The sequence below is a fragment of the Diorhabda carinulata genome, chromosome 2 (genome assembly GCF_026250575.1).
Source record: "Diorhabda carinulata isolate Delta chromosome 2, icDioCari1.1, whole genome shotgun sequence".
Classification (NCBI taxonomy): Eukaryota; Metazoa; Arthropoda; class Insecta; order Coleoptera; family Chrysomelidae; genus Diorhabda; species Diorhabda carinulata.
This window is the reverse complement of record NC_079461.1, coordinates 5,642,800-5,656,002: the sequence shown is the minus strand read 5'-3', so window position 1 is coordinate 5,656,002 and position 13,203 is coordinate 5,642,800. Positions and strand designations below refer to the sequence as shown.

General features: G+C 31.9%; 2 protein-coding genes across 2 annotated transcripts; both read right to left on the bottom strand.

Moving 5' to 3' along the window:
- Positions 1 to 7,701: 7,701 nt before the first annotated feature.
- LOC130903683 (cuticle protein 64-like) lies at positions 7,702 to 8,040 on the bottom strand. Its single transcript, XM_057815911.1, has one exon. The coding sequence runs from the start codon at positions 8,038 to 8,040 to the stop codon at positions 7,702 to 7,704; it is 339 nt and encodes a 112-aa protein (XP_057671894.1).
- A 1,682-nt stretch (positions 8,041 to 9,722) lies between these two features.
- LOC130903798 (cilia- and flagella-associated protein 299-like) lies at positions 9,723 to 11,601 on the bottom strand. The gene is made up of 3 exons (XM_057816135.1): positions 11,353 to 11,601; positions 10,720 to 11,010; positions 9,723 to 10,036 (listed from the first exon to the last, which is right to left on the bottom strand). The coding sequence occupies exons 1-3, from the start codon at positions 11,507 to 11,509 to the stop codon at positions 9,774 to 9,776; spliced, it is 711 nt and encodes a 236-aa protein (XP_057672118.1). The 5' UTR covers positions 11,510 to 11,601; the 3' UTR covers positions 9,723 to 9,773.
- Positions 11,602 to 13,203: the final 1,602 nt, after the last annotated feature.

Sequence of the window (13,203 nt, the reverse complement as noted above, 5' to 3'; positions counted from 1 at the left end):
ACTTAAATAAACCGTCAATTTCAATAGTTTGCTTTGTGGATAGCAATCAGAGCGTATTTTTTAAAGAGGCGCTCTCACTGTATCTACTGAATTCAATGGTAAATAATAGGGTCTTTCGACGAAAACCAGGTCGATGCTACCTATTGTCTGAAGTGTAAGAAGAGACTGCATTTCTTCAGCAATTTCTACAGTATATTCTAAAAATGGAAAGAATTTAATGGGGGGAACTGCGGAAGTAATTGAGATTATGTGACAATGCCTTTGGTGTAATTACTGTAACGATTTTATATTGGTATTAGCTACAGTTCAAAATCTATAATGACACATTTTTCGAGACGTACAGAATCTATCCTTGAATTATACGATGGGACGAAGTTGAGCTCATGTGAAAGTATCTCCCTCTTTAATTTATTGATTGAACTTATTAACATATATTAATTGATTTAATGATCATTTTAACACTAAAATCTGATAATGTATTTAAATAATTTGATAACATTCCTCCATACAGGTAGAATAAGAAGAAGAATGGGCTATTTGAAATAAATTATTTACAATTTGTAGAAAAGAACTTGTAAACAACTACAAAACCAACACATGAATAAATAAAATGTAATTATGAAGTAACTACAGTAAGTAACACACGAAAAATATGACTAACGACTAACATTACCTGGTCAAAATAAAACAAATTCAATTATGTACAAAAATCAAATAATAAATTGAAGATGGGACAATTCTAAAATATGTAGTAATTTGTATTAGAAAGTAAAATTAATATTAAACCAGTGTATAGAATTTTCAGAATTAAATATTAGTATTGGAATACTATACGGGGATGTATTGATGTCTAGTTAGCCTTGACCAGTTCCATGCATAAACAAAATATTGCGTTACCATAGCAACGAACAATAACTTATTAGAAGTGTCAGAGTAAAGTTTGACGTCAAAAAAGTGAACCAGAGTTACGCAATAAATTAAAAGAAAAAATATATCCACCGAGATTTCCATCATCAAGTACCTGTATTTAAAATGGTTAAGAGGTAAGCAGATTTTCGAAGATATGATTAATACCCTTTAATACCCTCAATGTCCTTCGTATGCAACCGTGAAAAATTTAACTGCAAGCTTCAAAAGAGGTAAATTGTCCATTGAAGATGATAACCGATCGGAAAGATCAGTTTCTGTCTCAGTCCCCGTAAATATCGTGTGCTGTGCTCGATTTGAAAACGATGTAGACTACTTAAACCGAATTGTTACTATGGATGAGACTTGGGTACATTTCTACGATCCAGAAACAGAGAAACAATCGATAGAATGGCGACACTCTGGTTCTCCAAAACCTAAGAAGTTTTGTGCCCAAAAATCTGCTGGAAAAGTTTTTTGAGATTGCCATGGAGTAATCATGATTGATTTTTTGAATAAGGGTAGAATAATAACTGGAGATTACTATTCGACATTACTGATTCTACGGGAAAAAATTAAAGAGAAAAGCCGCGGAAAGCTATCCAAAGGTGTTTTGTTTTTGCAGAACAACGCCCTTGCACACAAATCTCATGTTGCCATGCAAAAAATTCGTGATTTGGGGTTTGAATTACTAGAACACCCCCTTTATTCGCCAGATTTGGCACCATCCGACTATCATTTCTTCCATCAACTGAGAAGAAGGTTTAAAAGGTCGTAAATTTTCTTCCAACGAGGAGGTAATAAAAGCTGTGGAGATCTGGTTGGCAGAGTAAGAAGAAACATTTTTTTTGAAAGGTCTAGAAAGATTGCAGGTTCGCTGTAATAAGAATTTTTCAATATATCCTCGTAGCGTAGAAGGTACGTTCCAGTAAATATAGCTAAGCCAAAATTTTAGAAACTCAGGTTAATATAAAAATGCTAATGAATATTTATAGATTAGATGCAATTATTTTGTTAATAAAAACTTCTGCTTCATTGGCTCCAATACTCAGCTTGGACCATATATCAGGATTTATACAGGTTGTTTCTCAATTGATGCGACAAAGTTCAGGAGGTGATTGCTCGAAATTTTTACTGTTTTTCACTCAATTTATTAAATAATTATAAATTATGGTTCTTATTTTTGTCTCTTCTGTAGAACCAATAGTTCTTGAAAAAAAATTCAAGCATAAAAAATATTTTCAAATAAAACAAAGATTTTAAGTTATAATTTTATTTCAAAAAAACTTCATATTGACAAAAAAGTAAGGGTTGCTAATTTCATCGCCGTATAATGTAACAGTTATATTGAAAAAATACCAGTATACAGAATTTTAAACCTACCGTCATCTCTAGGTCAGGCCAGGTACTTCTGGGACCATCCTTGTATGCCTAATTATTTTTTGTGTCGAAATAATTTATTCATCATTAGCGACTGTTGTATTAATTGACAGTTAAACATCTACACCTTATTAGAACTTAGTATAAGTCTCAAATTATATACTAAACAAATATGTTGATAATAAAACTATGAATTTAAAATATTTGTGAAATCTATTCTCAGTGCACGCTTGTCATATAATAAGTGAAAACAAGTAAACAAAGTGTCCTGTATGATTAATATAAAGTCATTCAATTAACAGAAATCCAAATTGGTGATATTACATAAATCACATACTTACAAAATCAGCTGGAGCTATTTCATTGACCTAGTTAAACAGTACGGTCTTTGAAGTTATTTTTGAGTTGTACATCAGTAGTATCAAATATTATAAAGCTATAAATAATGATAATGCTCGAGTCTTATTGATTTTAGCGTTTATCTACCAAATTAACTAAGCTGATGATTGTTCGAAACATTTCCACAACTTAGCAAACCGAAAAATTTTCTGTCAGTGTAAATCTTTCCTTGGATATGGGAAGTTTTTCTGTTACCACTTGTATTTCTACTTAATCCATCCAAAAGATTGCTCAAACTATAAATTGAGAAGTGACAAATTGAAAACTATCAAATAGCTTCAATTATACTAGTTTACATAATTTTTATACCCCTACTGAAAATTATCTAGGTAATAGTTAGCCAGAAAGGATAATGAGAATGTTAGTACTGGTTGAAGGAATACTTTATTACTTGATTAACTTAGTAGAGACAATAACAAAATAATAATTCTTCTTCTTTCCATAATTTTCTCTTATTAAAGACCGACAGTGATTCGCTATCAAATTTTTATCCCAAAATGTGTGATGACGTTCTTCAAAAGTGTCCCAATCTTGATAAAAAAAGCTGCCCCTGGTCATCACTCATTTTTTCCAAGTTGTCAGGGTTAAAATTAAATTTTGAGTACAGAAAATCGAATAGGCGATTCTATTTACATAATTCTCTATCTGGTACTGCTGCCCTACAGACAAAAGAAACAAGAGTATTTGGTAATTCCAACTAGTGAACCCAATAACAAACAGATGAATTTGAGATCGTTGCAAACTTCCAATTGATGTTCTTAATCTTGATACTTTATTCATTCCATCAAGGTACATATAGATTCTTAGCCCTCTTCACAATATACTGCGTGCCTTATTTATATAGACTGTTTATTATTTCCATTGTACAATAAAACAGCTTTCAGACTGTATTCGGAAGAATCAACGACATTTTGTTTTATAGGCTTGGGTCTGCCACTTCCTTTTCTTCTTTTCTTATATCTTTTTGTTTCTGTCTCTTCTCTCATTAGATTTTTCTCTTCATAAGCACGAACCACACCAAACATCCATCAAATATTTTTTTTTCTTATTGGTTCATCTTCAAGCTTTTCCTCTATTGCTTTATTTCTTATTCTGACTATCCTCGTGTTCCCAAATGCTGTGGGTCCACTCCGTTTCTTCTTGTTTATTACTAAGTTTCAGCTTTCCTATATTATGCTTCACTTATTTGTTTATTTCCTAATATTACTTATTTAGAGCATAATATATTTGGTTTGCTTACTCTGTTCGCCACCTCTATGTTTATTTTCTGTTAATATGAATGCCAGATATACAAATGTACCTAGTTACTTTATCTATCCTTCTCCTTTTATTATTAGATCTTTCTCATGTTCCCCTTTTTTTGTTTACTCTCATCCTTTTGAATTTTTGATATTTATCTACTTCCATTCTCTTCATCTTTATTCTATAATTTTTTTAAATTCATCGTTTGCATATAGCATTCATTTTTAGCAGTTCTAAGTTTCTGTAACCAATTATTTTCTTAGTAGTCTGAACAGAAGTGGACTAAATCTATCTCCTTGCTATCCTTTAATCACCATCTTAAGCTTTACCGATTTTTCATCCATTTTAATCTTCTTTGTTACGTTCTCATATATTTCTTCTGTTATCTTTACCATTTTTCAGGAAATTCCTATTTTTCTTTCACTATATCATATTACTTTTGGGTCTTTTAAGCCGAATGATGCGTTTTCAGATTATCTCCGACTTATTTGGAGCAACTTTGCACTCTACTTCACTGTTTACTATTGACAGGACTGTCTCTATCCAAGTTAATTTACTTAAAGTTTCTCCGGAGCTACTTAAGTACTATTTCATACTTTCATACTTACTAATTCTTTATTCAATTATTATGATATAAATCGACATAATTATTTATATTTGCTCCTTCTTGATCGTACTACAACTTTCTCCACATGATATTGTATACTTTTTCCATGAAATTTAAGCATATTTTGCCTTATAAAATTTAGTAACGTTTGGCAATATTGAGTAAATAACGTTATATAAATACTGCTCATTGTTTGAAAAGAAAAATATGTTAAAGCCAGTGAAGCATTAGGATAATGATCGGCTTCAAACCGTCATCAAAATGTGATACTAATGAAACTATATAATGAATAACCTCAGGATATACAAAGGAAAGTCGACAAAAAATATTTTGATTACTGAAAACAATAAAAATGAAAAGGAGTTCAGAAATGACATGTAGTTATATAATTGTGAAATTCTGTAGAAGCCTGCATCCCAATTTTTAATAACAATTGTTTGAACACATTCGTTTTGATAGCAGATAAAAACGTCTATACCATATGAAGGCCGAAATGTAATACATATATTTGTGACGTAAATTGTAAAAGTATGTTTTAGAAAAAGAATAGTTATAGATAGATGGCTTCTGGGAAAAGACACAAAAAATCAATGCTGGCTTGCATGAACAGAAAATTCATTAAAAAACACAAAGAGCTGACTTTTCTTTTCCAATCAACGACGAATTCTTCTCTGAACTTGATGTAAAGATGTAAATCTTTATTTTCATTACAAGACTGTCGGACTCACATAGTTCATACAGTTTGATATCATATTCGTGTTTTTTATTTTTTATATATTGGTGGAAAAGCAATCTTCCCCGTCATAGCATCATGGATTCGTCAATACAAAGATTTTTATCTGGTACATAGTTTTCACGCATAATATTATTGAAATGATTGAGTATTGGTCTCACCTTGTATCTGTCGGCAGATGGTATTGAGTTATCAACCAAATGAAAATAACGAAGTAACAACTGGAATCGATTTCGACTCATATATGTGAGCGCCAAAAATTTACATTATATAGCTTGTTGGTGCTCCAGCAATGTTCAAATGATGGAAAAGTTACAAGGTCCCATTTGCAACAAAAGTCCAATAAAAACTTTCATCTCTGCAACACCGACGTCTTGCCACTTTGATAAACTATTAGATTTTTTATTTCATTGCGTTTTTCAATTTCTTGCGCAGGATATAAATTAGTTTGTTCCACAAGTAATGCAAAAAATTCATCCGAAAAAAATAAGTCCACCAGCGTTTGTACTGTAAAATTTGTCGTATTTTCTTGGAAAATAAATAACTCAGGATTTTGTTGAATTTTTGTCCGCAAAATATCATTCGCACTTGATGTTGTTGCTTGGGAATCATCGACATTATCTTCAGATTCGGGATCAACTTCAGGTTCGGAGACGACTTCATCTTCACTATCAATTGTTTTCTCAGAAGGTTCATAATCGCTACTGTCGTTACCATCCTTGCCAAAAATCCCGTCCAATTCGGAATCACTCAGATTTGCGTAGTACTCAAGACGTAAACGTAATGCACTCGACAATATCAATATCTGAGATACTACTAACGAATATGAACGCGTATATATGATTTAGCTTTAGAGAAGCGACAAGTCGAATCGTGCCTGTGCGTGTCTGCGTACGAATTAACTCGTAGTTGGCTTCCGTGAAGAGATTTATGTTACAGAAGCCATTTACGAGATAATTCGTAACACCTTTTGTTCAAAAAACAGTTCAAACTTCATAATCCAAACATATACGCAGCAGCCTGAAGGAAATCCATAAATATCTCAAATTGAAACCGCACCAATGACTATTACTTTACATCCGAATACTGATATCCAAAACACAGTTAATGAGTATCTAAAATTGAATAAATAATATAATGTATCTTTCTAAATAAAGTTTTCCTTCTGTCTCATAATTTACTGTTCGTTTCATTTAGTTTACTCGCTTAAAGATTGATCAAGAAATACTATAGCTTAACTCACCTTAAACAAACCGCTAATCGCTATTCTGGGCTAATTGTCTCACGAAATATAGTTACTTGCTTTTTAAAACTAGGCGTAATGTATCAAGAAGCTCAGAATATTTTACATATGTCATTCTAAAATATTGAAATAACTTTCTTTCATCTTCTAATAAATCTTTAAAAGGGAGTGAAATTCACCATACACATTTCTCTTCTTGCAAATCTCGTGTACCCATATTCTACGTTTTCTTTTCTCCTTCATCTCTTCGTTACACAGCATATTGAATAAAAGAAGCTCTTCGTCAGAACTATCCATCTTCTACGATTGCCAAAACCTGAATGATTCAAAATATTGCGTTGCGGTGAGGCCCGATGCGGTTTTAGTTTGCGCCTAGCTTTAAAGGGAATTCGTGGCAGTCAACGTATTAAAGGTAGTTTTAGCCAATATTGGAAACAAGCGTCATTTTGTCGTTGAAAAGTATTGTATTATAAACAGTTTTTCTCTTTGAAAACTGTGGTTTTTTCAAAAACAAACACTGTCTTTGAATCTGTATTTTCCCAAAACAAACCTTAACTAAACTGTCTCTTTAGAAAACAAACCCTCTATTTCTTGGGAGACTATCTTTTCCCAAAACAAACCGTCGTGTGTTTTCAAAAACTGTCTATTTCAAAAGAAAACTGCCATACTGGTTTTTCCTCATTTGTCATAAAAACTGTTATCCTTCGAAAACAAACCCTCATTTTGCATGGAAAACTGTCTTTTTACGAAAACAAATAGTCTTTTGTCTTAAAAAACTGTTTCTCTCTCAAAAACAAACCCTCATTTATCTGTGAAAACTATCTTTTCCAAAAAAAACATCATTTTTGTTCAAATACTATTTTTTTAGAGATCTATTATTTTTCTTGGAAGACTGCCCAAAAAATCTTTTTGTCTCTTCGAAGCTGTCTTTTTCAAAAGACTGTCGTTTATCTTCAAAAACTTGTTTTTCCAATAACAAACTATTCTTTGTCTTGAAAAACTAACTTTTTCCAATTTTGTGAAAATTTATATATGTTTGAATGAATATCATATTTGATTTCTTTAATTTCTTATTCCAAATTATGTTAAGATACTAAACATGAACAAATCAAAAAGAAGTAAAATGAAACTCAAATATTAGCATCATCAATAATATATTTCCATATTCTTACTCATCGTGTGAACTATAAACTAATGACCATAACCTATACCATATCCAATAGCATTCAGACCATATCCTCCGTTATTTCCATATCCAGGAACTCCTCCGTATCCAAACCCAACTGAACTAGTAGCCAAAGCCGGTACCGCAACTGAAGTAGCTAAAGCAGGAGCAGCAACAAAACTAGGCGTTCTATAGTCGACTCGGGATTGGGTACTGATACCAGAATTGACGGACACTGTTGGAGACACGGCTGCTACTGGAGCTGCAAAGGTCGAAACACTTGGTAGGCTATAAGTATAACCAATATTGCTAGGTCGAGCGCTGCATAAAGCGAAAATTGTAGTAAAAATCAATAATTTGTACATTTTCAAAATTAGTTCTTTTACTTCAACTGTTTTGGTTGATAACTGAATAATATTTGCTAGTACTAACGGACAATATATAGGTGAATAAATGGAATATGATACATCCTTTAAATGATATGATATCTCACTATTATATTACAAACATTCATAATATTTCTCACCAAGAAAGGTCACTTCAATACTTTTACTTTCAAATGTATTACATAACATACATGAAATGCAAATCCCCGTACCTAATGCAAAGATAACTTCGGACCCTACATTCGATTCAATGTAGATTGACAAACTCACTAAATATAGTACTAATTACAAATTGTGATAATTTGGAGGGCTTAATGAAAAACAATGACAAGCCTCAAGTAGATAAACCACAGATATTTGAATTTTAGTGTTAAGAAATTAGTAGCTTTGGATACTATTGGTAAATAAATTGGTATATTATTTCTAATGTCGAGAGCTCCTGGACAAGAATCACTTACTAGTAAAGTGCAAATCAAGTTGAGAATTAATTGAAGTACTATTTTTTTTAGAAAAATGAGTATTAAAAATATCAATTTTTTTCTCAAAATTGCTTTTATTTTTAGAAAATGTTCTACATTGTACATCTATATCTGCTGAGACAACCAACAAGATCTCGTGGCACTGTATTTAGCGGCTTGAGAACAACTATCACAAACTTATGTGGATTCTAGTTACTTTGGACTCAAGAGAAATGAAAGAGCAGACGCGCTAGCGAAAAGTGCTGCCCCTACTTTCTAATTCCCATATATTATACTGGACAGAAGAGCAGGAAACATCCTACTTAAATGGAATTAGAGTGTTTGATAGGAAATCATGGGAAGAAGCGCGAGAGAACACATCGATATCAAGGAGATTCCAGCCCATGGATTGTTCTTCATAGAATTCCTGGATTGCTGAGCGTCTGGCTTAATCAGAACCCAATTTTAAAACTGACAAAAGCACTCACTGATTAAATAAAATCGGCTCCCTCTTCTATCTTTATCAGATAGAAATTCAGTGTATCTAATTTGATATCTAATAAGACTTGTTCTCATTTACCAATATATGAAAATATAGTTTTTTTACATACTGCATTATGAGTGAGGAATGAAATATTTTACATCTTCTATGTTTGAGCTCAGAAATCTTATTTTATTGATTAAGCATCATTTCATCTTTTTGTAACGTTTTAAGGTAGATCCAGACAAAATTAGAAAGTTGGCTGCAATACTACACTCTTGGATCGAAATGAGCTCATTGCTACTTGCTATAATTTCAGAGCACGTATCTTTCATATACTAAGGAACAACTAACTATGCTATGAGGCCATATATTCATTGTGCCATCTCTTAACAAAATCCTGAAGTAATTTTATAGTGCTCTGTAATATAACTATAAACGAGAATAAGTTTTTTTATTACGTATGGTTTGTGTCAATTTCGCATTAAGCCCTGTAGTACTCAATAGGTTCTTAACCAGGTGTCCAGAAGTTTGATATCAAAATTTCTTGCATAGAATGCTTGAAATATAAAAATATTGTTGTTATATGAATCTTCTTCTAAGAGTTATACAACTCTAAATGCAGTTTTGTTCACTTGTTAAAGAGCGTTAATTTTAACAAAGATAACCTGGTAATTGTTGGTATATTCAACTTCAATGTAAACAAAAATCAAAATGGTGTACATGATAAAATTTTCAGGTTTATTATTGCTATGAATATAATATTGAGTAGCTCAAATTCTTTGTCTAACCAAATGATCGAATATAATAACAAGCTCGTACAAATCTGTGTAAACACGTTTTCTCATCGTATTATCCCCGGGATCAACACCGGGAGCAGGATTTATTGTTTTTCGGTCGAATCTGTTTTGGAAAATTAAACCTTTTTGAGGATCTTGTTTGACTTTATAGTTTAATGAATCATTGCAAACGACTTTTCCCGATTTCCAATGATAGTAACCGAGGTCGATAGGCTTGGGAACCACTCTTTTTTTACCTAAAATTGATAAGTACTCAAACAATATCTTGAACCAAGAAATGAAATTCAGGTGTAGTAATCAAGAACATAGCTCAAATAGCGTTAGAAATATGTTTATATAACCTCCAAATGGGATTTGCTTTTGCCTGGATTCAACTCTCTTACATATATCATGTTTGAGGCATCTGGGAAAATTTGTTATTTTTGTTTTAATATTCAAGAAAAAGTCCATTTTATAATCTAACTTAATGAAAAATGTTCTACATCTCCCACACTAGCCAGGTGCCCTACAAATTTTTCAATTACATTGATTGGTTTGTTGCTGTCCACGTCCATGTCAGCAAGATTTTCTTCTAGCACTTCAAGCATCAGTTTTTTCCATACTCTCTTGTTATTAAAGAGATTCACTTACTGCTTAGGTGATTTTTTATAGTGTCATGATGCTGAACTGTCTTTTGTATATTTTGGGTTTGTCGATTTGTCTACGTATCCTCATAATATATTTCCAATTTCTAGTATTATACTTCATCAATCTTCGCCTTCAATACACTCTTTTATTCAAAACTGTGTCCAAACAGTAAGTTAGAACACACATTAACAATATCCTTTGGCCATATCTCGTCTTCCACGATATTAAAAATCCCAGGAAGGTTTATAATGAAGAAATTTGTTTTAGTTGTAAGCAAATAGTGATTACCGACCTTGAAAAAATGGTTTCCAATCTTCTTTGACCAATTTCTCAGCATAATCTATATAACCAGATACTTCAAAGCCTGATTTGGTCATATATTTCAAAAAAATTATTGTTGATAGTATGCCAACACGGTTTGGTCGTTCTCTATGTGCTAAATCCATTTGCAAAGGATCTCCACCAACTAGAACATCACTGGATAATTCGTATGGTTTGTAAGGTGGAAACAGATAAGCGAGGACAGCAGCTAATCTTCTCTCAAATTGTTTTTTGCTCAAAGTTTCTCCAGAACTCCTATATCCTTCAAAAATAAAAGTCACAAATGAAGAATGGTATAAAGAAGAATCGAAAAACAGTATAAGGAATGGATAAATATAAATAAGTCGGAAGATAGAGAATAATATGAAAATAAAAGGAAACATATCAAACGAAGAAGTGATTCAATAGTCAACAGATTGATTAAAATAAAGGAATGGAGAGCGAATAAAAAAATAAGGCACAAGAAGAAACTCAGTATTTACATGACTGAGTAGGGTGAACAATAATAGTGGCGTTAGATTGCGAGGAAGAAGAGAATGATAAAGTTTAAATAAAAAACATTACAAAGAATTTTATAGTGTTTAATATACATTGAGTCATTTACCTAATTCTGCTATAGTTCTACTAACTGCAATACTTTGTAAATAGCACTCGTCTTGATTAGTGGTAAGCGAATCTAAATAATCTTCATAACATTCGAATTGTAACAAACGTCTATCAGCTTCTATTTGAGCATTTGCTTTCAGTACAAACCTCGCCATTTCTGTCTTTTGATTTTGCTGTCAAAACATGACAAATTCCCAGATATTTTTGATGATAGCATAAGTTGCATGTGACGTTAGCTACGACGAAATTAAACATGGGTAAGTACAGTCGAATTAGTAGGTGTTCCATGTCAGCACTTGATATCTTTATAGAATACAAGAGACTTTGGGATGTTCCTCTTTTCGTCCTATCATAATCCTATCCATGATAAGTATAAATAGAAGAGGACTATGATTATCTCCTGATTAATGACTATACTATGATATTATAACCATGTAGCAATGGAAATAATAAATTATGTAAAACGATTATATTATTGATGTAACTTGGCTTTTCTTGGGTTGACATGAAAACTTTAAAACGCGCGTTTAAAATTGTTGAAAGCTGGATTTGCACGAGGCGGCCTACTTTAAATTAAACCACAGTTTCACTTCTTACCGCCTGCTCGGCTTTTTTCCTTCCACTCACAGTAAGGCGTTAAAAATAAATCTTTCTCTGTTTTTATCGTTAGTGTCAAAGAAAAAAGTTTCTAATATAAAAAGAAAAAACGCCAGAATTGATATAGTATGAACTAAATATTAACAATAAATATTTAAACACAAATACTGAAGAAGATCCTGTCTAGCATAACATGATGAGGTTATATTTATAGCCTAATCAAAACAGGCCTCAATAGCTGGGCATTAAATAAAATCAATGAAGAAATTATTATAAATGAGCTATTGGCGTATGAATATAAAACGTTTTCTCTTCAAAATAAACAGGTAATTAGAAGTTTCATAAACATAACCTAACTTTCTCCCTTCTAAACATAAATCCTACAATCAATTCAACTATTGATCTTAATATTTTCACAGATGATTTTATCAAAACTATCTATTTAATATACCATATGATACCACAGAAAGATGGGGCAAAACATAGCCAGAAGTGTGAAATGTGAAATTTTGTATTTAAAACAAGAAAGTGCATTTCCTGATTATCCTTTCATACTGAAATACTTTTAAAAAATTGTTCCTAGATAATGAAAGCTAACTCTACAAAATGATCTGCTGCCTTTTTATGGTTCAATTAGTCTTTTTATCACAAAACGCGATTGACGGGATGTAAAATATATTTTTCAATATTTGCATTCATCTTATGTTCCATTAATCTTTGGAGATAATCTTTGCAAAGGAGAGAAAGATAAATCCATATACTTTCGGGACAATGTTCTTGGAATTATGAAGAAACTCCTCGGACAATCAAAATTTTGGAATCTGGAACATCTTGTGTCCCTTTAATCTTTGGAGAAAATCTCTCCATAGAAAAGAAGGATAAGTTCATATACTTCCGGGACAACATATTTTTGAATCAAAGTATTTTGAAATCCTAGCTATATTCCAATTGTTTTCTTAGCATTTGGAATCAGCAACATCTTTTGTCCCTTTAATCTTTGGAGAAAATCTCTCCATAGAAAAGAAAGATAAGTTCATATACTTCTGGGACAACGTATTTTTGAATCAAAGTATTTTGAAATCCTAGCTATATTCCAATTGTTTTCTTTGCATTTAGAATCCGCAACATCTTGTGTCCCTTTAATCTTTGGAGAAAATTTCTCCATAGAGAATAAAGATAAGTTCATATACTTCTGGGATAACGTATTTTTGGGTCAAAGTTTATTGAAATATTCGCTGTTTTCCAATTGCTT